The sequence below is a fragment of the Cervus canadensis genome, chromosome 8, assembly GCF_019320065.1.
Source record: "Cervus canadensis isolate Bull #8, Minnesota chromosome 8, ASM1932006v1, whole genome shotgun sequence".
NCBI classification, from domain to species: domain Eukaryota; kingdom Metazoa; phylum Chordata; class Mammalia; order Artiodactyla; family Cervidae; genus Cervus; species Cervus canadensis.
In genome coordinates, this window is record NC_057393.1 from 26,784,280 (window position 1) to 26,807,581 (window position 23,302).

Genomic DNA, 23,302 nt, shown 5'->3' on the forward strand with positions numbered 1-23,302 from the left:
CATCATCACGATATTACCACCATCACCACCAGCAACAACAGCATAGCCATCAGGACCATTACCATCATTACTGGCATTCCCACCACCATCAGCACCATCAGGACCATCACCATCATAACTGGCATCCCACCACCATCAGGACCATCACCATCATAACTGGCATCCCAGCACCATCAGCACCATCAGGACCATCACCATCATAACTGGCATCCCAGCACCATCAGCACCATCACCACCATAACTGGCATCCCCACCACCATTATCACACCTGTGACAGCGCCACCATCACTGCCCTCACTACATCATCATACCATTGTCTGCACTAGTGGAAGAGTCCTCTTGGATCCTGACACAGCATGGATGCAAGACCCAATGGGAAGGGCAGAAGGAGGGTGACACGCTTCCTAGGAACCCAGGGGTCAAGGCCCGGAAGCTCAGGCCTCTGCAGCAGTCCTGGATCCTCCCAAACTTCAACCCTGCCCAAGGCCCTGTCTTTCCAGCTGAGTTGGAGCCTCCATCCCCGCCCTCCTCCAGCAGCCAGAGAACTGGTCCCGGTCAGGTGTGGTCCTCTTGGTTTCCCAGTGGCGGAGCCAGCTGTGGAGAGAGAGAGAAACCCAGGAGGGGTGGAGCAGGGAAGGGCAGACTGCTGCACTCACGGGATTGGTCAAGCTGCACCCTCTCGGCCAGCACCTGACTTGGAAGGTTCAAAGAGACAGTGGCCCCAGCCTCTGCCCGGAGCTCTGCCTGTCTCAGCCATGAGGTGGGCGCCGGCTGGGCAGAGTGGGCCTCAGGGGCCATCCTGAGGCTGCGGTGAGGTGGGAGGAGGCCAGCAGGCCCCGTGGGGTCACCATGGACAAGTTCCGGATGATCTTCCAGTTCTTGCAGTCCAACCAGGAGTCCTTCATGAATGGCATCTGCGGTATCATGGCCCTGGCCAGCGCCCAGATGTACTCCGCCTTCGACTTCAACTGCCCCTGCCTGCCAGGCTACAATGCTGCCTACAGCGCCGGCATCCTGCTGGCGCCGCCCCTGGTGCTCTTCCTGCTCGGCCTGGTCATGAACAACAACGTGTCCATGCTGGCCGAAGAGTGGAAGCGGCCGCCGGGCCGCCGGGCCAAGGACCCTGCCGTGCTGCGCTACATGTTCTGCTCCATGGCCCAGCGTGCCCTCATCGCGCCCGTCGTCTGGGTGGCCGTCACGCTGCTCGACGGCAAGTGCTTCCTCTGTGCCTTCTGCACGGCGGTGCCCGTGAGCCTGCTGGGCAATGGCAGCCTGGTGCCTGGCCTGCCCCCACCCGAGCTCGCCCGCCTGCTGGCCCGGGTGCCCTGCCCTGAGATCTATGACGGCGACTGGCTGCTGGCCCGCGAGGTGGCCGTGCGCTACCTGCGCTGCATCTCGCAGGTGAGGGGCCGGATGGCCTTGGGCTGGGGCTCCCCTTACAGGTCGGGTCCCCCGGTCTTGAAGTGGAGCTCCCTCAGGGCGTGCTCATGTTTCCCCAATAGATGGGGGCCCCCCCAGCCAGGGCTGGGTCTGCCCACTCAGACTCAGCTCCCTGGGGCGGGGGCATATTTTCCCAAAGGAGGCCAGGGCTTCTGAAGGCGGAGGCAGTGTCTTTCCTCAGGTCAGTGCCACCTGGGGAAAGAGGCCTGTGCCCTGTCCTGAGGTTTCCCTGAGTGGACCCAACCGCTCAGTCAGCCCCACGTCCTCCTTCCTGAGCTCCAGTTTGGAAACCTGGGGGAATTTGCATCCTTTTCCTCTTCCAGGCCCGGGCAGTGGTGAGGCCGGTGGGTGGCTGGGCCATTTGGGTACATTTCCCTGGCAAATGCCCCCCAGATGGCATTCCCTGCTCAGGGGAAGGAGGCTTGAGTGAGGGGATGGACTGTTGGGATGTGCCCCAAAGGCAGGGCTGGAGGGCCCACTGACGGGGAATTCTGGAGCTCTGGTCCTCCAGCCCTGCTTCCACATTCTCTGCCCCTCTGGCCCGTCACTCATCTGAGCCCCTCAGGACTCCTCAGCAGTTGTTGTGCGTGGGCAGGAAGACCTGGGCAGGGGTCTGTCGGGGAGGGGACAAGGCTACAGAAGCATGCACGCTCTGCTGCAACGAGTCCAGACACCCCGGCTTCCCCTCCAGCCTGAACTCTCCCCTCTGGGGCTTGCATCGTCACCAGGTGCCCCTGTGAACCTCACACTCCGAGTGTACCATCTGAACTCTGCTTTCCTTCTTGCCTGTGCCTCCTCTCCTGTGAGCACTTGTCCATCATCCACTTTACCCTCCACCTGACCTTTAAACAATTACTTCATGGACTAAAAGGGGTCCCAGAGGGCAGACTGCATGGCCTACATTATGTCATTTGGACTTCGGGGGCTGAATTCAAAGTTTAATTTTAGAATTAGTTGACATCATCTAAAACCTGAAAACTATCACATAAAAATGAGATTTCCAGGTTTACCTGAAACTTTAGGAGATTCAGCCCAGCAGGGCCCACATTTCCTCATCCAGCACATGCTCTGCAGTTTCCCCGCCCCAGGGCTGCTCTACCATAACCCACTGACCCCCACTACTGACAGCGTTTGCCCTGCCTCGCTCACCCTGATTTGGCCGAATGCTTCTCTGTGCAGCTGGGGTTGACCCTGAAGTTCACACTGGGGGAGCAGCCTTCACCGCAGTGAGTTACTGGAGGAATAGAACCAGCACCTGAGTGCCCAGTGCTCTTCAGCACAAGTTTGAGCAATTGTGCAGTTTGTCTCTGTGACCCCTGAGGGCTCAGCTCGGAGCCTACACAGGAGGTACTGACTGAGACCTGGCGACTGAAAGGCAGACAGCAGCAGGAGCCAGAGGAGAGGTACAGGACTCAGAGGAGGAAGTGTCACTGTGGGTGGTCAAGGAGGGCTTCCTGAAGGAAGAGGCATAGTTAGGGCTGGTTGGCCTAATAATAGTGACTAACAGTTACTGAGCACTAACTAGGTCCCAGGCACTGTGCTAAGTTTATTGTCACTTTTAGTCCTCAGAACAACCCAGTGGGATGGTTATGATCAACAGCCCCATTTTGTAGGTGGGGAAACTGAGGCACAGAGAAGGCAGGCACTTTGCTCCCAGTCAACTGTTAAGGACAGGCATGCCTTGTTTTACTGCACATCACTTTATCAGGCTTCACAGATACTGCGTGTTTCACAAGTTGAAGGTTCCTGGCCACCCTGCATCGAGAAAGTCTGTTGGTGTCATTTTTCCAACATCTTTTGCTCACTTCTTGTCTCTAGGTCACATTTTGCCAATTCTCATAATATTTTAAACTTTTTCATTATTTTATTTGTTATGGTGATCTGTGATCACTGATCTTTGATGTTACTACTACTGCTCATTGAAAGCTCAAATGATGGCTAGCATTTTGCAGCAATAAAGTATTTTTTAATTTAGTTATACACATTGTTTTTTATACGTAATGCTATTGCACATGTTATGTTAGTGTAAACATAAATTTTATATGCACTGGGCACCCAAAAACGTGGTGTGACTCACTTTATTGACCTGTTTGCTTTAATGTAACAGCCTGGAGCAGATCCCACCATATCTCTGGAATATGCCTATGGTCAAAACAGGCAAACCCAGGCAGTCTAGTTCCAAGGTCTGCCCAGCCAAGTCCTATGTATTGAGAGCCAGGCCTACATACAGGGCATTTTACTCATGCAGTCTCATTCCCATGAGATGGTATATCTGTGCCCATTGTACAGAAGAGGAAGTGGAGGCCGTGAGGTGCCATCATTTGCTGTTTGTGGTCAGTGCTCTTTTCCTTCAAGGCCCTGACACAGAGTGTGGTTTGGGGGCTTGGACAGGCGTGGGAGGCCGGAGGGCAGTGCCCGGCTGACTCTGTCTTCTCTCGTCTCAGGCCCTGGGCTGGTCCTTCGTGCTGCTGACCACACTGCTGGCATTTGTCGTGCGCTCTGTGCGGCCCTGCTTCACACAGGCTGCCTTCCTTAAAAGCAAGTACTGGTCCCACTACATCGACATTGAGCGCAAGCTCTTTGATGAGACGTGCACGGAGCACGCCAAGGCCTTCGCCAAGGTCTGTATCCAGCAGTTCTTTGAGGCCATGAACCACGACCTGGAGCTGGGTCACGCCCATGGGGCGCTGGCTGCCGGCCCCACTGGCTCGGCTGCCCCTGCCGCCACAGAAGGGGCGGATGAGGAGAGGGAGAAGCTGCGTGGCATCACCGATCAGGGCACCATGAACAGGCTGCTCACAAGCTGGCATGAGTGCAAGCCGCCCCTGCGGCTGGGCCAGGAGGAGCCACTGGTGGGCAACGGCTGGGCTGGGGGTGGGCCCCGGCCTTCACGCAAGGAGGTGGCCACCTACTTCAGTAAAGTGTGAGCCGCAGCCAGGTGAAGAGGTGGGAATGGGGGTGTGAGCCCACAGCTCCTCAGACCCCCAAACTGGATGAAGAAATGAAGGCTGCAGGTGCTGGCTGTAGGCTCCAGGGCAGACCCACATGCCCAGGCACTCATCTGCCCATTTGAGGCGGGAAATTTGGAGTTGGAAGGGGACCTCAGTCCCCCAGCGATGGGACTATCCTGGAAGGTCCTGGAGTTATCGGGCCATGAGCAGTATTAGTCAGAGGGATTCAGAACTGCCTTTAGGGGAGACAAGCTGCCATCTGCTCAGCCCCTCCCAGGCCACTTCACCCCTGGTTCACTATCTCCTCTCAGGCCCTGTGAACGCCTTGCCCCAGCGTTCACTCATCTGTGATTTTTTTTTAAGGATCTTAGTTCCCTTATGCTCAAGGCTCAGGGAAGTCCAGCCACCTCATGAAGCAGGAATCCTCTGATTCTGGCTGGTCTCCTGAGTGAGGCTGAACAGACCAAAGTGGGCCATAAGGACCTGATACAGCCCCACCTGATGGGACACGCCTATGGTCACAGGTGATAAGATATCAGAAGCTAGGTCCCGTCAGGAGACGCCAGGGTGGCTTACCATGGAGGTCACTCAGCATCATCAAGGCGGACTGCACACTTAGCACGGGCACGAAAGGCCCCTGTCTTAGTCTGTTTGAATTGTTCTAACAAATACAGCAGACTGGGTAGCTTCTAAATGACAGACGCCTCTCTCACCATTCTGGAGACTGGAAGTCCAAGATCATGGCACTGCTATGGTCATGTTCTGATAGAGGCCCTCTTCCTGGTTGGTAGAGCATGCCAGCTCACTGTGTCCTCCTGTGGTGGGTGAGACTGGGGGCTCTCTGGAGCCTCTTTTTAAAAATTTTATTTATTTATTTGGCTGCACTGGATCTTAGTTGTGGCATGTGGGATCGAGTCTCTGCATTGGGAACAGAAAATCTTAACCACTGCACCACCAGGGAAGTCTCTGGAGCCTCTTTAATAAGGCATGAATCCCATGCCTTGAGTACCTCCCAAAGGTCCCACTCCTTAATCCCATCGCCTTTGGGGGTTAAGATTCAACATATGAATTTGAGCAGGGGACACATTCAGACCATAGCCCATGCCATGGGGAGGCCTTGGAGATGGCCCTGATATGTCCCTCACATCCAGATCTCAGGTGGAAATCAGACCATCCCCAGAGCATTTAGAAAGGGAAGCTGATGTCTTCCCATGTTCTCAGAGACCACATCCCCTGGGGAGGGGGTTCTGAAGTGCTGAAAGTCTCACCCCTGAGGTGGGGGTGAGGGTGGAGGGGTGGGAGGGGAGCTACCTAGGGCGGAGATAAACCAGACTCAAGAGTGAGATAGAATGGGTCAAATGTTGGCTCTACCACTTACAAACTGTGTGCCTTGGGTCAGTTGCTTCACTTTGCCTCAGTTTCCTCATCTGTACAAAGGAGATGAGGCACCAATCTCATGGGATTGTGTGAGCTTTAAATGGGTGAGGTACGTAAAATGCATGGCGTGTGGTAGGCCATATCCTCAGTACCTGGAGGATAACAAGGGTATTAATTTCCAAATCTGAGGCTTTCTCCTTCTCCTGGACAGAAGGAAGGGATGTAAGGAACTAGAGCTTCCTTTGTTCAGGGGGAAGCAGAGGGCAAGAAGATGAGCTTCTTGCACCAAGACATCATGGGGGCCTAGGTCCCACTTATCTAAGAATTCATTTTGATCTTGAGCCTTACAACACTGGGTTAATAATTTTCATTCTTCCTCAGGCATCCTTCCCTCTATTCCCACTTCTGAGACCCAGTCTCTCTCCCTTTAATTATTTGGGAAGAGGGAGAAACCTGGAAGCCTAGGTAGGCTGGAATCTTCTTCCAGGAGGTGGGACTTACTCCAGGGGGAGATTCAGATAAGTAAACCAGGGGTGTGTTAGCAGCTGGGAGTGGGCGGCGGAGGGGGGAGGGTTGTTGTCCAGAGGAAAAAAGCCAGCCCAGAGTAACTGGGAAGTACAAATGTGAAGGAGGGTGATCCGGGGATCAGTGGTTAAGAATCTGCCTTGCAATGCAAGAGACACCAGTTGGATCTCTGGTGCAGGAAGATCCCACATGCAACTAAGCCCATGTGCCCCAACTGCTTGAACCTGAGCTCTAGAGCCCGTAAACCACAACTGCCGAGCCCATGCGCTGCAACTAGGGAAGCCCACACGCCTAGAGCCCGTGCTCTGCAACAAGAGGAGCCACTGCAATGAAGAAACCCGAGCACCGCAACCAAGAGTAGCCTCCACTTGCCGCAACTAGAAAAGGCCTGTGCACAGCAGCAAAGACCCACCACAGCCAAAATATAAATAAAAAGAAATTTTAAAGAAATGTGAAGGAAAGAGTAAAAATTTAGGTCAGGCAAACCTGCATTCAAATACTGGGACTGTAGGACCTGTGGCAAGTCCTTTGACCCACAATCCTCTGACCCACAGAGGATTCAATCCCTGTGGGTCAATCCCTCTGACCCTCAGTTGTCTGTCTGTCAAACGGATGTTTAAAAGACCTGCTTTTCAGGATTATAGTGAGGTTAAAGGATAACTGCTGAGGAAGAATCTGGAACTGTATCTGGGACATGGTAAGATGTGAAAAAATGAACACTGGTCCTTTTCCCTTCATTCCTGCACGTGAGCAAGCCCAGCTGAGGGAGGCCAGCAGGTCACTCAGCAGTTCTAAGGTCACAGAACCCCAAGACTGCAGAGTGGACAGGTGGCCGGGGGTCTTTCCCTTGATCCGGGAGGGTGGGTCATCTACACTGTCTTTGGGCCGGGCTCTCCCCTTCAGCATTCCCGATCCATGACTTTTCAGCCTCAGCTTGTATACCTCCACAGACAGGGATCTCACGACCACTTTCTGGAACAGGCTGGATAGCTCTAACTGTTACAAAGGTCTTCATCTGCCTCCTCATAATTTCCACCCACCAGTCAGAGCTCTCCCCACAGGGCCTCAGAAAATCCCTGGAGTCCAGAATTTTCTCGTCAGCGCTCCTGAGATTTGAAGCAGCATCTGGGGAGTGAGTGGAAGTGAGGACAGAAGAACCAGCAGGGGGAGGGCTTGCTCAGAGAGGACCAGGATGGAGGAGGGGGCCTTTGGCTTTGCATACCCCACTAGGAGTCAGCGTCAGTCTGGTGGCTCCTCTCCCCTAATCCTGCCTGGGGCTCGGTTCTGGCTGCTTCTGTCAGTGGGGATCAAGTAGAGCGGGTGCTCCTGAAACCAGCCTGGAGGACAGGCCCAGACCAGAAAGGCCGGGGGCCCCCTGCCTGGCTCCCAAACTGGTCCCACTGGTGTGGAGCCTCTGAAGGCAGGCGGGCCGCGGCAAAACTGACTCCTCCACTTCCTCTCCTCTCCCCGCGCCGCCCGCCCTCCGCCCGCCCCCACTGCCTGGCGCCCGCCTGCCTGGAGGCTGTTTTTCCACTGGCTGGCACACCATCCATCCCGCGGGGTTCAGCCCCTTTTCTGGAGTTAAACTTTTCGGAAGACCCCAACAGCCCCAGGCCCTGCCCGTTTCTCCTGGACAGAAGAAGCAAAGGGGGAGGGAGAGGGCATGGGCTGGTCCTCACCCAGGGTCTCTGATGTTTTTGCGCCACTTGGAGAGCCCTGCCCCTCAGAGGCCAAAGCTACCGGTGACTGCAGCGGATCCCAGGTAAGGAAGGGGAGCACACAGGGCCACTCTGGGGCTACCCGGAGGGACTTTCCCAGGGAGCCAGGCCCCTCACTGAGCCGCCTCCTCCCACTCCCCAGGCACCTGTTTCCTGTCCTGACTGCTGTTGTTTGAGGTCCCATCCGGGCCTGGATATGACACTCCCAGGCCTGGGGCCCAAGGGCAGTATTCTCAGGGGCAGTGTTCTCTCCTCTGCACACCACCCACCAGTGTTGTGATTTTTGAACGCAGGGGAGCATATTAGAGGCCGTTAAGTCAAGAGGACGGGCCAGGGCAGGGGGCTGCCTTTAACCAGATCATCCCCAGCAACATGGCAAACTCTTGTTTCCCAGGGAGTTAGACTGGAGCTCCAGGACCACCGGAGACAGTGAGTTAGGGAAGACAGATCTCTTCTCCTTCTCCACCTGGCAGCCCACGTGGCACCCAGCTCTGCCCCAGCCCATCAGGCAGTCTTGGCAGGAACCAGGAGGGACAGTAGTCCAGAGAGGAGGCACAGAAGGAAATACTGGCAGGGCCCCCCACCTCTGTTTGCTGCCCACCCCCCACCTCCCATGTCTCCACTCCCCAGCTGCCTCTGGCCTGAGGACTTTTGTTTTTCATCCCGGGATAGAAAGAAGAACAGGGGCCACACCCTTGCCTGTGTGGGCGGAGCCTGGGAAGGGAGTTGGGGCAGAACAGGGCTGAAACTGGAGGCCGTGGCTACTTCCTGGCAGGCTGCCAGCACTGCTGCTACCCAGACCGAGAGCAGGCTTGAGAGACAGCCTGCCTTCGGAGGCCCCACTGTCTCTCGGGCATGGCCAAGCCTTAAGCTTCATCAAGGCCTCCTTTGCTGGCTGACTGGGTGGCCCCAGGCCTGGGGACCTGGGTGGAACAGGCTGCTGGACAAAGAAAGGGGAACAGATGGGGAAGGGGAGGCTTGCCAGCGCTCTTGTGGATGGGCACAGAGCAGGGGCAGTAGGAAACCAGGAAAATAGAGGGCTTGCTTAGCTTGACCCACCGTTGTCCACTTCCCAGGCCTCCTTAGGTCACGCTCAAAAGTCCCGTCCAGGCACATCCATATTTGAATAGCTTTGAGCAAAGCGCTTATCCTCTGGAGGTCTTAGTTTCCTGATCTTTGTCCCACGAAGAATTACCCCCCTTCCCCCCCGCCATCAACCTCACCTCTGGGAGGCACCTTCAGGACTGGACAGGGTGAGATAGAGGGTGTCATACATGACAGTTATCAGGCACCGTTTATTCCCTTTCTTTCCCTCCAGCATTCCTAAGAGGAGGGCAAGGGCCGAATGATTTATCCTCTTTTCACAGATGAGGACACTGAAGTCCAGAGAAAAGTCATGAAGTATGTTGAGAGCCAGGATCTCCTAAACCAGCCCAGAGCCTGTGGTCTCCAAAATGAAAAGGCTCTTATGAGGCTGCACCAGGCTCTCTACTGACTGGAGACCCCTTCCTCCACACCAGCCCATAGCACAGGGTCAAGCCCAAGTCCCTCATCCACGGACACCCACTCCAGCTTGTATACCCATGGGCTAGACACCCGAGGACACACCCTCCAAACTGTCCTAGGTCCCCCAGCACATTAGCAGTGCCTGGAATCCCAAAGGGAAAGCCAGTCAATATCCCACATTCCCCAAAGCCACAGGGCCATTCCTAGTCCCCACCTCAAGGGAAGCTTATGGAGATGACAAGAACCTAAGTGTGTGAGGCAGACAGACCTGAGCTTGAATCTCAGCTCTGCACTCATGTGTGAGCCGGACAGGCAATCACCCGGGGGAAGCCTCCACCTTCTCAACCGTGCACTGGGCTATCACAGCTCAGTGCAGGACCGTGATGATGGGCAATGAGGGATGCAAAACGCCTGACACATAGGAGCTCAGCGAACAGTGGCTACTCTCCTTCCACCCAGGCCCTGGGGCTCCCTGAGTCTCCTTCATTCCTCACCAGCCTGACTTCACAATAGCCCCCTTGGTCCCTATTTTCAGAGGCAAATACTGATTTGTCATCTACTGTCCTACAGGAAGCACCCGGCTGGCCACTACAGGGGATGAAATGGCAAGACTGTGCCCTGCCTTCCGGTGCCCACTAGCCTGCAAGCTCTCGTAGTCCCACCTGGAGCCATCACCCAGATCTCCTCCTGCCTCCACCCTTGCCGTCAGTCCTCCAGCTGACCCACCACCATGGCAGCCCTGATCGCAGAGAACTTCCGCTTCCTGTCACTCTTCTTCAAGAGCAAGGATGTGATGATTTTCAACGGGCTGGTAGCACTAGGCACGGTGGGCAGCCAGGAGCTGTTCACTGTGGTGGCTTTCCACTGCCCTTGCTCACCAGCCCGGAACTACCTGTATGGGCTGGCAGCCATTGGGGTGCCCGCCCTGGCACTCTTCCTCATTGGCGTCATCCTCAACAACCACACCTGGAACCTGGTTGCCGAGTGCCAGTACCGGAGGACCAAGAACTGCTCGGCTGCCCCCAACTTCCTCCTCCTAAGCTCCATCGTGGGCCGCGCGGCCGTGGCCCCCGTCACCTGGTCTGTCATCTCCCTGCTGCGTGGTGAGGCCTACGTCTGCGCTCTCAGTGAGTTCGTGAACCCCTATTCGCTCACGGTTGGAGAAAGGAGCTTCCCGCTAGCCCATGCCACAGAAATCCTGGCCAGGTTTCCATGTGGGGAGGGCCCTGCCAACCTGTCAGTCTTCCGGGAGGAGGTCAGCCGCAGACTCAAGTACGAGTCCCAGGTAAGACTGTACCAAGAGAAGCTCCTCTTTTCCCCCCTACCTGATGGTGAGTGGGCAGGTAACAGCTCAGGGTTAATCCTGGAGTTAGTCCTCCGGGGCTGAGCTCTCCAGAAAATCACTAGATTATCAGTCTCAGGCATCAGAGCTGGGTATCCACGGGTTAGCGATTGGCGGGGCAAGGGTCAACGCCATCCCAAATAAGAGAGTTTTAAACATTAAAGGAATTTTCTTCTTGCTCAGTCCGAGCCTGATACCTGTCACAGATTAAGCCCTTTGTTCCAGCCGGATTGAGCACAAACCCTTGCCATCTTACGAAACTTTTGCTGTTGGCCGTGAGCTGGTAGTGGAGGATGGCTGGCTCAGGGGACGAGCCTGTTCCTATCCCAGGAAAAGCCACTGCCCAGCAGAGTCAGCCTCAGGCATTGGTGACAGAAGAGGAGTCCCTTGAGACAGGAGGGGTGTCCAGTCAGGAAGTAGCACCTGCCGCCACAATCCTAGCCTCAGCCTCAGCTTAGTTCTGAAGGAGCGGAGTTGGTCAGGTAGAGGAGGCAAGGGCAGAGAGCTGGGCAGGAGCAGAAAAACAGCTTGTGTTAACTTAAAAGAAGCAGGGTGTGAGAAAAAGGCAGAAAAGAGCAGTTTTCTTTTTTTTTGGGGGGGGGTCACACTGCACAGCATGTGGGATTTTAGTTCCCTGACCAGGGATTGAACCCGTGCAATGAAGTGTGGAGTCTTAACCACTGGATCGCCAGGGAAGACCTGAGCATAGATTTTCTAAAGGTACATAAGTAACACAAGTAGAAAAGCAGGGCTAGAGACAGCACCAAAGGAGATGGAAGACGGTAGACAGAGAAATAAAATGTGTTTGATGCTCAAATGCCCACAGATCTCTGTCCACGCTTAAATGGGGAAACAAAGATGACCTTGACTGTCCTAGTCCTCAATAGGTTCACAGCCACACGAGACAAGCACATGAGTGATTTCCAAGAGGCTAAGTCTAAACACAGAGAAGGTGTGAGCTCCAGGGAGTGAGGGCAAAGTGGAGGAATCACAGTCAGAAGGACCTGCTGCCCTTAGAGGAACAGAATCTGAGGCCAGGAAAGTGACAGAGCCAGCTCTTAGGGGGTTATGTCTGGTTCCACCCAGCCCACACCCTCTGACCAGCTCCCGCCACTTCTTCCCGGGGCAGGTGGGGGTCCAGGCAGGTCCCTGCCCGCCCTCAACCCTGCCCCTTCTCTGGCCAGCTCTTCGGGTGGCTGCTTATCGGCGTGGTGGCCATCCTGGTGTTCCTGACCAAATGCCTCAAGCACTACTGCTCACCACTCAGCTACCGCCAGGAGGCCTACTGGGCACAGTACCGCGCCAACGAGGACCAGCTGTTCCAGCGCACGGCCGAGGTGCACTCGCGGGTGCTGGCTGCCAACAACGTGCGCCGCTTCTTCGGCTTTGTGGCGCTCAACAAGGATGACGAGGAGCTGGTCGCGAAGTTCCCGGTGGAAGGCACACAGCCGCGGCCACAGTGGAATGCCATCACCGGCGTCTATCTGTACCGTGAGAACCAGGGCCTCCCACTCTACAGCCGCCTGCACAAGTGGGCCCAGGGTGTGCTGGGCAACGGCGTGGCCCCGGACCATGTAGAGATGTCCCTGCTTGCCTCCTGAGGGCCTGTTCCCACACTTTTGGCCAATGACAGTATTTGGTCCCAAACTGAACCCCACTGCCTGCTCACATCAGCATCAGAGGGGACTTCTCTTTTTTGGCTGCGCGTGGCTTGTGGGATCTTAGTTCTCTGACCCAGGGCTGAACCCTCGCCCTCTGCAATGAAGGTGCAGGGTGCCAACCACTGAATTCTCCAGAGATTTTTTTTTTTTTAACCGTGGATTTTGGGGAAACAGGCCAGGAGAGAAACGAACACAAAGTAAAACTGGGATATGGATGTGAGAGCTGGCAGACGAGGTGGGCTCTGGCAGGAAGGCCCTCAGACCTGAAGAAGTCCCCTTTCCTGTTGCCACCAGCCACTTGGTCAACAGCTTTGGAGAAAAGACCCTTTCCCAGAACTGGTCCTTCATGAACTATGATGTGGAGGATGACCTCTGACTAGAGGGACCCAGCCCCACCAGTGTGGGAAGCCCTGACCAGCAGAGTCAGGTGATGATGAAACTCACCAGCAGGCTCTGCGTGCAGAAGGCTATGCAGTTCATTTGTGGAACTGCACATGGACATCTGGCTCGGTGTGCACAGCTGGGAAGCAGCCCTCTGGCATATGCCTCCAGCTTTGTTTTATACACATTTTTGATAAAGCTTTTCTTAATATAAAGGACTAGCTTGGTGTCTGCGTGACTAGATGGGTCATGCTACAGCACGCTGGAGGTCATGATGCTGGGCGCTAAGTTGCTTCAGTTATGTCCGACTCTTTGCGACACCATGGACTGCAGCCCACCAGGCTCCTCTGTCCATGGGGATTCTCCAGGCGAGAATACTGGAGAGGGTTAGCCTATCCCTTATCCAGGGGATCTTCTCGACCCAGGAATCAAACTGGGGTCTCCTGCGTTGTAGGCGGATTCTTTAACAGCTGAGCTACCGGGGGGACAGGACTAAATCCCAGACCTGGGGAGGGAAGAGGACAGAGACCCTGGGCAAGACTGAAATGGGTGGAAGGGAGGGCTGGGGGTCGGGGGAGGCAGAGGCAGGTGCTCCCACTTGTGGGGAGGCCCTGGGGCTGACGATCTCTTAACTGGGTTCAGTCATCTGATTTGATCTGGGAAACAGATGGAGCCTGGCCTTTCTCAGAGGGAAGCTCGGCTTAGACGTCAGGAGTCAGCAGACCCGGCCCCTGTGCTCAGCTGGGCAGTGCAGCTCCCGTAACCCAGAGCTAACGAGCGAGAACAGGCCAGCCCTGCCTGGCCTCCCTCCCACGCCCGCCCTGCCTCAGCCCCTGCGCCACTTCTAGGACCTCTGATGCACTCTCCCTTGTCCCTGTCCCGCTCTCTGGAGAGGGACTCGGTCATTTCCCACGGAAAAGCTCCCCAGCTCTCAGGACGTTTAAAGCTCTGCCTAAGGAAACTTTTAATTCCCTTAAGACCAAGCCAAAAATGAGCTGGCTTCAACTAGCTGGGTCTGGGCTGGCCTCTTAATTCAGGATCACGGGATTATTATCAAAGGAGGCAGAGTGTCTTTCTGGGAAATTTACAGGGAGGTGGGGGTGTAGTGGGCCCATCACATCCCTTCTCCCTCAGGTCCCAAGAAACAAGTCAGTCAATGCCCTCTGCCCAGCAGTGCCTCAGGGGAGCAACAGGGGGAGAGAGAATCTGTGTAGTCTCCCGAGGTCACACAGCATGTCAATCTAGGTCCTCACTGAGCCTCGCATGTGCCAGGCCCTGTGGCAGCACATAACATACACGCTCTCACTCAATCCTAAAATCCTTCAAGTGGGATTTTTTACCCCATTCGACAAATGAGGCACCCAGTTCAGAGAGGTTGGGTAATCTGGCCCCACTGGCCCTGGGAGGAAACATCACCAGGTGGTTTGAGCTAACACCTATCACCTTCCTCTCAGGCACTCAGGCCCCTGAATTTCCCGTCTGGGCTCTGCCTCTCCTCCTGTCCAAGCCTCACAGCCTTCACCAAGGGGCACAAGGGACCACGGAGCTGAGGCAGAGGCAAGGTCCAGAGATCCCATAATCTAGAAGGTGTGGCCTGCTCCCAGGACCCTGCTCATCACCCCACCCACACCCCCGGCTGGACCAAGAGCCCGCCAGGGCCACAGTGGGATCCTGACTCCAGGGTTGTGTGGAGTCGGCCCTCCATTCCTGCTCCCAGGGACCTCCCACAAAGGAGACTCTCAGGTTCTCTGGGGCCCCAGAAGCCTGCTGCCTGCAACCAGTGAGCAGCTCCAGAAAAGGAAAAAGATGAAACAGATTGGTTCTTAACACAAACAAAAAGGAATTATAAGAAATCTCAAATTCTTTTTTATCTTGACAGGATTACCCCAAGGATGCTGCAGAAAAAGCAGCACTTAAATAGAGTCCCCAGGCAACACAGTTTCTCAACTGCCCAGGAGCCTGAGAGTCAGCCAGGCTGTCGCGTGCCCTGGAGCCAGCCGGCCCCTAGTCGTCCATCATGGAGCTCTTAGCCTCCACGTATTCCAGGGCCTTTGCCTTTACTGCCTGCACATCCTTCTCCGAGCCGTGTTGCTTCTCATAGTCCAGGTAGCGCTTGAAGAAGAATTTCATTCGCTTGGGGGCCAGGCTCAGGTGAATGACCCGCTCGAAGATGTCCCTGGGAGGGAAAGCAGATGGCGTTTGCCTCTTAAGTCTCTGGCCACATGATTCCTAGCTGACCTTCACTCACTGCTCTCAGGCTCTGGAGCACTCCCACTCCTAACTTTATTTTTATTCCTATTATAAACTGTCACGTCCGTGGACAGAGAGAACACCACCCTTGCTTTCCAGAGGAGCAGACTGAGATGTTACAAGACCGAGTGCCCTGAAGGCACACAGTGAATCACGACAGAGCTAACGGGATGGGACAACCAGTGAGGTGTGGATCTGTGAGGACGGCTCTGCTTAAAACTCACTGAGAGGCGTGGGCGAGGCACCAACTCTTTCTGGACCTCAGTCCAGCCATCTCTAATCCTCCCTGTCTTGGGGGGATGCTGGCAGTGATCGGTGAGATCATGCCTGTGAACACTCTCTACAATGAGAGCCAGGCTAAGCATCAATTATGAGGAAAACCCAGTCTCCTGACTCCCAGGCCTGGGGCCAGTCTACCTCCCAGCTGAGGTTCCAGCCAGACCGGTGGCTGGCCCCCGAGGTAGAAAAAGAAATTGGAAACATGAATGCCACAGAACCTGCTGTGTCATCTCAAAGCTGTTTTTCCAGACAGAGTAAGAGAACTGGGGTGCCGGGAGCTGCTGTGGGGCTGAAACTCCTCTGAGTGGTCAGTGCCCGCCCCCTGCCCACCACAGAGTGAGGCCTCGGCCCGCCCTCCCCTCTCACCGGGCTTCCTTCTGGCTGCCATGCTTGATGATCATGTCGATGTAAACCGACCAGACGTCCGTGCGCTTTGGGTAGGCGCTCAGTGTGCTCTCAAAAATGGCCCTGGCACGTTCTGCATCCCCTAGCTGGAACTCAAGCTGGGCAAACTTGGCGATGACATCCACGTCTGCAGGGAGAGGACGGCTCAGACACAGAAAGCAGAGAGACGCCCTCAGCACAACACGTGACACCACGGGCAGAGTCTGACGCCTGATTCCCTGCCCTTGGGTCCTGAGACCCAGGTGATGACAAGAGGGACGCAGGGGCGGGTTGAGGGCTAAACACACAGATGGGCACTGCTCTACGACTCCCCAACAGCAGACATTCTACTCTCTGGGCCCAGAAGGTGGACGGGGGACGGGAGGTGGGCTGTGGGGCAGGCAGGCACAGGCCAAAGAATTGATGCTAATCCCTTTTTCGTTCCTCAACCTCTGGAGTTCAGCATTTAAAATGCAACACGAGCACATGTTCACGAGCATATAATCAACAGAGAGCAAGCTACGTACCCTCCAGAAGGCTTCCCTAAACCAGCCCTTGGATGAGAAGACCCCCCATGCCCCTGCCCAGATGCAGGGAGTCTACTGTGCTCAGGAACTGGGTGGGTGGAAGGAACGAGCACTCACGCTCCTTCTTAGGCAGGCACTCAAGGGCTCGCTGCATCACACGGTGACTGGCCTCCGCCTTTCCCCTCCGAAGAAGAAAGGCGCCGTATTTGACCCAGACAGCTTTCTCCTGCCTGAAACGCTTCAGCATCCGGTTATAGAGTTCACCAGCTTCCTGTGGGACGAATGATGTAAGCTGAGGACAGCAGGTGAGAGTAGAGGGGGCAACAAAGACAGATGGCGACGCTCGTGGAAAGCTAGCCCTGGGCTCAGGGGCTCCCTCGGTGTCCAGGCCCCGATCCAGGTATGTGAGGGGAAAGGGCAGGCACCCAGGATGAGGAGAGCATGTGCTAGGGAGTCTCCCTCCTAATCCCATGCCGCGAGGAGGTCGAGACTAGAAGAGAGAGCGTTAGTGTGATGAAGGCGAGAGACGGAACGGGGCGACTGGGCTATATCACCTCCTCTCTGTGACACCTCTGTTGGTGGCTCAAGGGTGGGGGAAACGACTTCTCCCACCTGGAAGATGAGCAAGCCTGGGGCAGGACTGGGCCCAGAGGCAGGGGTTTCCCCCCTCCCCGAGACATCCCCGCTGCCTCAGAGACTTCCAGGAGCTTGTCTCTGAGTGGCTGAGGCCCCTCTGGAAGCTGGCCGCCTGGCCCAGACCCCTACCTGGAATTTCTCTGACTTGGTGTAAATGTCAGCCAGATGGAGAAAGACCTTAAGAGGCTCATTGTACTGCACGGCCCGCTCGAAGACCTTGGTCAGTGACTCCTGGGAGCCATACATGTTTTCTAGGTTCAGCAGGGCCACCCACACGTTCAGCTTCTCTTGTTCCTCTCTGGAGGGAGAACAGTCAGCATATGAGTCCATCTTCTCAGCCCCAGGAGCCCCCACTCCCAATTGGGGGGCTGGAACTACGTCCCCCTCCCCAGGCTCCACCCATGGCCTCAGTCCCTACCCACACAAGCCGGCACTCAGAGCCCCCGTCCCCACTGCAGCTCACGTGGAAGCAGGAACCCTGATCCATGGCTGCAGGGTCTGAGGCTCCCGTGGCTTCTGCCTCCACTCGTGGGAAGGAAATCTACCAAATCTCAAACTGGCCTGAGGTCTGGGCTGGACGGGGTAGAACCTGTGGTCTGAATCTCCCCTCAAACTAGGATAATGATGCAAAGGAGCACCATCCCTCTTCATTAGCTTTTGGGAAACCTGTCAGACCCTCGGCCTGGAAGATGGTCACTACCAGGATTTTCACCCAGGTACGTGGAGAGGCAAGTTTTTCCTCTTCTACTTTTCTCTAAGTGGGGCACCTAAAGTGTAGGAACTCATGGAAATGTGACTCCACCTCTCTCAGTGAAGAGGACCATGAAATATAAATGAGCAGATCTATGTCATGGCCAGCCCGTCTCTGAGAGAAAGCCTGTGACCCCACAGGCCCTGGTGGCAGTCACCCCAACTGCTGCCGGCCTGCAGAGGAGACATGGCCCTCCCTGAGGAAAGACAGGGCCCAAAGCAGGATGGCGGGGCCGGGACCTGAAGGAGATGGTCTTGAGCGCCCTCTCGGCCACAGCCCGGGCCTTCTCGATCTCCGTGGCCTGCAGGTGGAAGGCCATGTACTGCAGCCACAGGAGGGAGCTGCTGGGCGAGCTCAGCACCAGGCGGTCAAAGTCCTCGGCCGACTCTGGCTGTCGCCCAGGATCCATCAGCGCCTCCTCTATGCGGGACAGCTCCTTCTCGGCCTTCTGCTTCTCCAGCTCCCTCTCCTTCTTGCTTTTCTTCTGCCGTGGAAAGCAGAGCAGCAAGTGAGTCGTCTGCTCCTCAGGCCTGGAGAGGTCTGCAGTGGAGGCCAGGAGCCGGCAGGGCAGTTCCCGGCTCAGCAAACACTCCCCGCCTGGGACGGCCCTGCCCGCCAGAAGAGACACCGGGGCTAGGGCAGAGCATGGGAGCCTGGCCAGAGCCAAGGGTCCCTGCGAAACGGTGATGCCCTGGAAGATACATCACCGTGGCTTGCTCTGGCTTCTCGTCCTCCTCGCTGTCCGAGCTCTCTCCATGAGGTGGCAAGGCTGGGGTCAGGGTGTCCAGACCCACATCCCAAACGAAGCCAGAAGACAGCTGCAGCCGGGGTGCTTCTGCTGGCCTGGTCAGCTTCTCCTGAGGATCAAAGGCGCACATGAGGCCAGCACTGGGCCCAGTGGCCCCTGCTCCCCAGCCCCTTCCCACTGGAGGAGCAGGGGCTCCCACCGTGCCCAGAAACCTAGAGGTCTAGACCAGGCTACACCCTGGTCCACTGGGGAAACTTATAGGAGTGACGAAAAGCTTTCTTTGTAAATAAGTAAATTTAAGTAATAATTTTTTTAAAAGCTACATATGCACACATACATTAATGCTAGCACAGAGGTGTGCCAAACATTCTGAGGGTGGCAGGAAGCCCTTCCACACCCATCCTCAGTGTTGTCCTCATTTCTCACAGGGAGACACAGGCTCAGACAGGCTAAAAGCCTTTCTTTCTTTGCCGGCTCTCCCACCTCCTGACTAATTTAATTTAGCTCCACTTAATACATGTGGATTAGAATTGACTTTTAAGTCCACTCAACGGTTAGCAGGGGCCCTGTCCTTAGGACCTGACGATCAACTGAGGAAACTAGCCTCGCCACCTTGTCCTATTTTACAGAAAATGAGGACAAGAAAGGGGTGCTGATGACAGCCCAGTCCTGAGGCAGGAGACCAGGGACCTTCCTCCCGGAGCAGCCTCCTCCCCAGCCCCGCCACCCCTCACCTTGGGCAACACGCTCATCTCTTCTACCTCTTCTTCTCCTTCCCGGTAATACACTTCCACGCCACTGTCGTCCTCCTCAGACAGGGCAGCTTTCTTCTGCTTCTTGTTCCCGATTTCCTGGGATGGCAGGCAGGGATGATGCTGAGCCTCGCTTCTCTTCCTGGCCCAGGGGGTGCTTGATCCCTGCCCTCCAGCAGCACCCAGTGCCCCACCCAAACTCAGCTGCTCTCAGTCCAAGAGGCTGAGGCGAGGAAGCTGCTGGGGGCTTCTGAAAGGCTCGCCTTCTCACGTGAGGGGAGGCCATCTTCCCAAGGGCCCTACCTGCTCACTGCTGGACTCAGGGTGCGGACGCTTGCCCAGCTTCTTTGCCTGGGGCTTCTGGGGCTCTTTCTTATCCTTGCTGGGTGGCTGCGCCCCCTCCTGCCCCTTCCCAGTTCTCCTCTCTTTCTGTTTCTGCTTCTTCTTCTCCTTTGCTTTTCCTTTGTGGTCTCTCTCCGCTGCCTCCGTTTCCCTCCCCTCTTGCTTCGGAGGTGGCTGTCCCAGGGGGGCAGAAAGCGCGTCCTGCTTTCCAGTGTCTCCGGGAAGAAGTGACAGCTCTACCAGGCTCTCCCGATGGTTCAGACTACAACAGGATGACAGGGAGAGTGGATGATGAGGACTACACAGTACAATGGGTCCACCCCCACCTGCCCTGGAATCCATTCAGTCATCTTAGGAATGACCCACACACTGTACGACACTTAGTATAAAAATATAGAGCACGGCTGTGCTGCCCCTTCCTCCGGCCCCAACTACAGGTGCTGTGCAAAGAAAAGGCTACACACCCGCTTTCAGGAGCTGAGGCAGAAGGCACCAAACAAAGGGATTTCATGGACCGCATTTATCATTACCTAGGCCATGATGTTTGAAGTTTACCTCTCAGTCTCCTCCCAGAGTTCCCATAGAAAGGGGTGAGAGAGAGAGAAGGCACCCACCGTAGGACCTTGGCTGTAAGCAGCTTCCCCTCGGGGAGGTGTCTGTCATAAGGAGCTTTCTTGGACTGGTTGTGCTGGGAGACGTGCGGGTGTTGGGCCAAACCCGTAACTGAGGGGCCAAGGCTGACAGGAGAGAGACAAGCGTCCCGTGGTCGTAAACATGGCAACGGAGTCCCAGCCAAGCCAGTGCCCGCACCCTCCCAGAGACCCAGTGGGACAAGGATTTACAACAAACACAAGGTTCTTGGCATTCAACTAACTAAAGAGGGCTCTGTAGCCTGGAAAAATCATCCAGCATAATGGAGATATAATTGAAAGGTATTTTTCACCCCATATCAGAGAATCACAACACACAACTCAAAAGCTGCTAGAAAGACAGACGAGAATAAGAAAACATTAACAGCAGGGGAGCCTGCAACGTCTGTGCTGTAGTTCACGGAATACTCACAAATTGTGACATGCCACATTCTTTGTCCAAAACACAGAACAGAAGAATAATTTAAAACTTCTTTTAAAAGTATGAAAAGACTTGGAATTTAAAACACTGTGGGAACTCCGAGTCTCCTTCTTTCACGTTCCTTCAGAGATGGTGACTGAGGGAGCAGTGGGGGCCAACCAGGACAGGCTCCTGGAGGACACTCGGGGTTGGTCCACGTCCCCAGGCTCTACCTCACTCACCCTACGAGCACGCCGGATGGCTGCACGGACTTCACGAAGCCCCTCAAGAGCTGCCCTTCCTCAAGGTCCTGGATGGAGTTAATCTCTGGATCTGTTATTTTGCTTTTCGTCTCTGGGTTTGTCCTAAAGGAATAAAAAGGCTTACACACATACCTCTAACCCTTTGCCCACCCTCACCCCTAACTCTCCCGTGATAATGTGCTCAGTCACTCAGTCACGTCAGACTCTTTGCCAGCCCATGGACTGTAGCCCGCCAGGCTCCTCTGTCCATGGAATCTCCCCGACAAGAATCCTGGAACCGCTTGCCATTTCCTGCTCTAGGGGATCTTCCCCACCCAGGGATCAGGCCCACATCTGCTGCATCTCCCTCACTGGCAGGACTCTTTGACCGCTGCCCTACCTGGGAAGACCTCCTCTGGTAACAACTCTTTTTAAGAATGTGACTCTGGACCTGTCAGTAGGACATCACCTGCAGAGCCCAGCCCCACCTTCTTCTGAAGTCCTGTCCACTCTGGACAGCGCTAATAGTAACAGGGAGAGGATGAGCTAGCCAGAGGGAGGTCAAGCCTCATAAATGTCCATTTCAAACCATGACTTCAGGCCAATCCACTTAATGGCACTCACCCCTGCTGTGTAACCCTGGGGGCTACACCACCTCCCTTCACCAGGACCACCAACAGGCAAGCCCAAGCCCCACTCTGGATGTCTGCACCTTTCCCTGGGAAACAAGAGCCTGAGCAGACAGGTTCTACAGTTAAGATGTCTTCAGCTTTTCTGGATAAAAACAGGGCCGGGAATAAAGCAGGTGAGCAGTGAGGCAAGCTGGGAGGCCCAAAGCTCTGTCAGATCCATGCAGCCTCTCCTCAGTCCTCTGGGAGGTTCTTCCCCGATTCTTATCCTGATGACACAGACACTCACCTGGACGATCTCAGCGACAAAGTCACTACAGGGCTCGCAGCAGACAGGACGTAACACCTAGAACGGGAGCAAAGGAGAAGGCAATGCAGACCCCAGCACCTCGGGAGACGGAAGAGGGCCCCGGCTTCCTCTCACAAGGCTGAGCAACAGGCCAGAGTGAGGGCTCTGCTCTTCATCCTGCTGACCACCTGCTGAGGGACTCGGGACAAGGCCCTTTTCTGGGCTTCAGTGTACTAGTCCAGCAAGTAAAAGCAGTGCTATTTGCTCTTCTCACCCAAGAACGGTGCTGGCAGGAGGAAACCAGAGGACACGCAAGCCCTCTGGAAGGCATGCAGAGCCACGTGGGGAACACTCAGGAGACAAGACCTGCCCTGTGTTGGCGGTTGGGAGGGTTTGATCTCATGGAGAGACTCACCCAGGGAACCGTGGCAGGGATGGCCCAGGACCACTGCAGATTCACAGTTCAGAGGTGGCCCCCTGAATGAGACCTAAGCAGAAAAGGCTTCTGGGGGGAAGGCAGGGTTTACTCTTGCTAGGGTGCTTCCACACTCACATCACAGAAAATGGCAAGTAATAGCCCGAAGTCACAGGGTCAGGAATCTTATCAGGAGGAAGGGTCTCAGCAACAATACAGCCCAAATCCTCCCACAATGGCATCTGTGTTTCCCACCAGGGTATCACAGCCCTTAACGCAGGGAAGGACCTGAAGAGACTGTCTGCCTTTAGGGAGTTAACTTATCCACATTTGAGAGTCGAATGAACTACAACTGAACACTACTCATATGCTTAACTATTCAGCTCAGTTCAGTCACTCAGTCATGTCCGACTCTTTGCGATCCCATGAATTGCAGCACGCCAGGCCTCCCTGTCCATCACAACCTCCCGGAGTTTACTCATGTCCTCATGTCCATCGAGGCAGTGATGCCATCCAGCCATCTCATCCTCTGTCGTCCCCTTCTCCTCCTGCCCCCAATCCCTCCCAGCATCAGGGTCTTTTCCAGTGAGTCAACTCTTCGCAATGAGGTGGCCAAAGTATTGGAGTTTCAGCTTCAGCATCAATCCTTCCAATGAACACTCAGGACTGATCTCCTTTAGGATGGACTGGTTGGATCTCCCTGCAGTCCAAGGGACTCTCAAGAGTCTTCTCCAACACCACAGTTCAAAAGCATCAATTTTTCGGCACTCAGCTTTCTTCACAGTCCAACTCTCACATCCACACATGACCACTGGGAAAACCATAGCCTTGACTAGACGGACCTTTGTTGGCAATGTTATGTCTCTGCTTTTTAATATGCTATCTAGGTTGGTCATAACTTTCCTTCCAAGGAGTAAGTGTCTTTTAATTTCATGGCTGCAATCACTATCTGCGGTGATTTTGGAGCCCAAAAAAATAAAGTCTGACATTGTTTCCCCATCTATTTGCCATGAAGTGATGGGACCAGATGCTTAACTATAAGGTTACTTAAAAAAAATATTTTGCTAAAAATAAAAATTTAAAAAAAAAAAAATCACATCCATATTT

The 23,302-nt window shown here is 55.1% G+C and overlaps 3 protein-coding genes across 6 annotated transcripts in view; 2 read left to right on the top strand and 1 right to left on the bottom strand.

The window, feature by feature from the left end:
* Positions 1–849: 849 nt before the first annotated feature.
* On the top strand, positions 850–4,367 carry CALHM1 (calcium homeostasis modulator 1). The gene is made up of 2 exons (XM_043475090.1): positions 850–1,401; positions 3,885–4,367. The coding sequence occupies exons 1-2, from the start codon at positions 850–852 to the stop codon at positions 4,365–4,367; spliced, it is 1,035 nt and encodes a 344-aa protein (XP_043331025.1).
* A 3,199-nt stretch (positions 4,368–7,566) lies between these two features.
* On the top strand, positions 7,567–13,120 carry CALHM2 (calcium homeostasis modulator family member 2). 3 transcript variants are annotated; one of them, XM_043475530.1, is made up of 3 exons: positions 7,567–8,055; positions 10,088–10,802; positions 11,989–12,669. In XM_043475530.1, the coding sequence occupies exons 2-3, from the start codon at positions 10,248–10,250 to the stop codon at positions 12,265–12,267; spliced, it is 834 nt and encodes a 277-aa protein (XP_043331465.1). In that variant the 5' UTR covers positions 7,567–8,055; positions 10,088–10,247; the 3' UTR covers positions 12,268–12,669. The 3 variants fall into 3 exon arrangements, with proteins under 3 accessions (XP_043331465.1, XP_043331463.1, XP_043331464.1); XM_043475528.1 differs by having other exon boundaries at positions 7,587–8,055; positions 12,044–13,120; XM_043475529.1 differs by lacking the exon at positions 7,567–8,055 and having other exon boundaries at positions 10,086–10,802; positions 12,044–13,120.
* Positions 13,121–14,744: 1,624 nt separating this feature from the next.
* Positions 14,745–23,302, bottom strand: part of PDCD11 (programmed cell death 11) — a 43,468-nt gene continuing 34,910 nt past the window's right edge. The window contains exons 26-36 of one of the 2 annotated variants that reach the window (XM_043475526.1): positions 21,781–21,837; positions 20,863–20,985; positions 20,185–20,307; positions 19,532–19,832; positions 19,211–19,327; positions 18,436–18,585; positions 17,968–18,212; positions 17,107–17,275; positions 16,459–16,612; positions 15,797–15,962; positions 14,745–15,077 (exon numbers count right to left, since the gene is read on the bottom strand). In XM_043475526.1, coding sequence (XP_043331461.1) covers positions 14,906–15,077; positions 15,797–15,962; positions 16,459–16,612; positions 17,107–17,275; positions 17,968–18,212; positions 18,436–18,585; positions 19,211–19,327; positions 19,532–19,832; positions 20,185–20,307; positions 20,863–20,985; positions 21,781–21,837 — 1,777 coding nt within the window. In that variant the 3' untranslated portion in view covers positions 14,745–14,905. Of the gene's footprint in view, positions 15,078–15,796; positions 15,963–16,458; positions 16,613–17,106; positions 17,276–17,967; positions 18,216–18,435; positions 18,586–19,210; positions 19,328–19,531; positions 19,833–20,184; positions 20,308–20,862; positions 20,986–21,780; positions 21,838–23,302 lie in introns of both variants that reach the window. The other variant, XM_043475525.1, reaches the window with a different exon arrangement.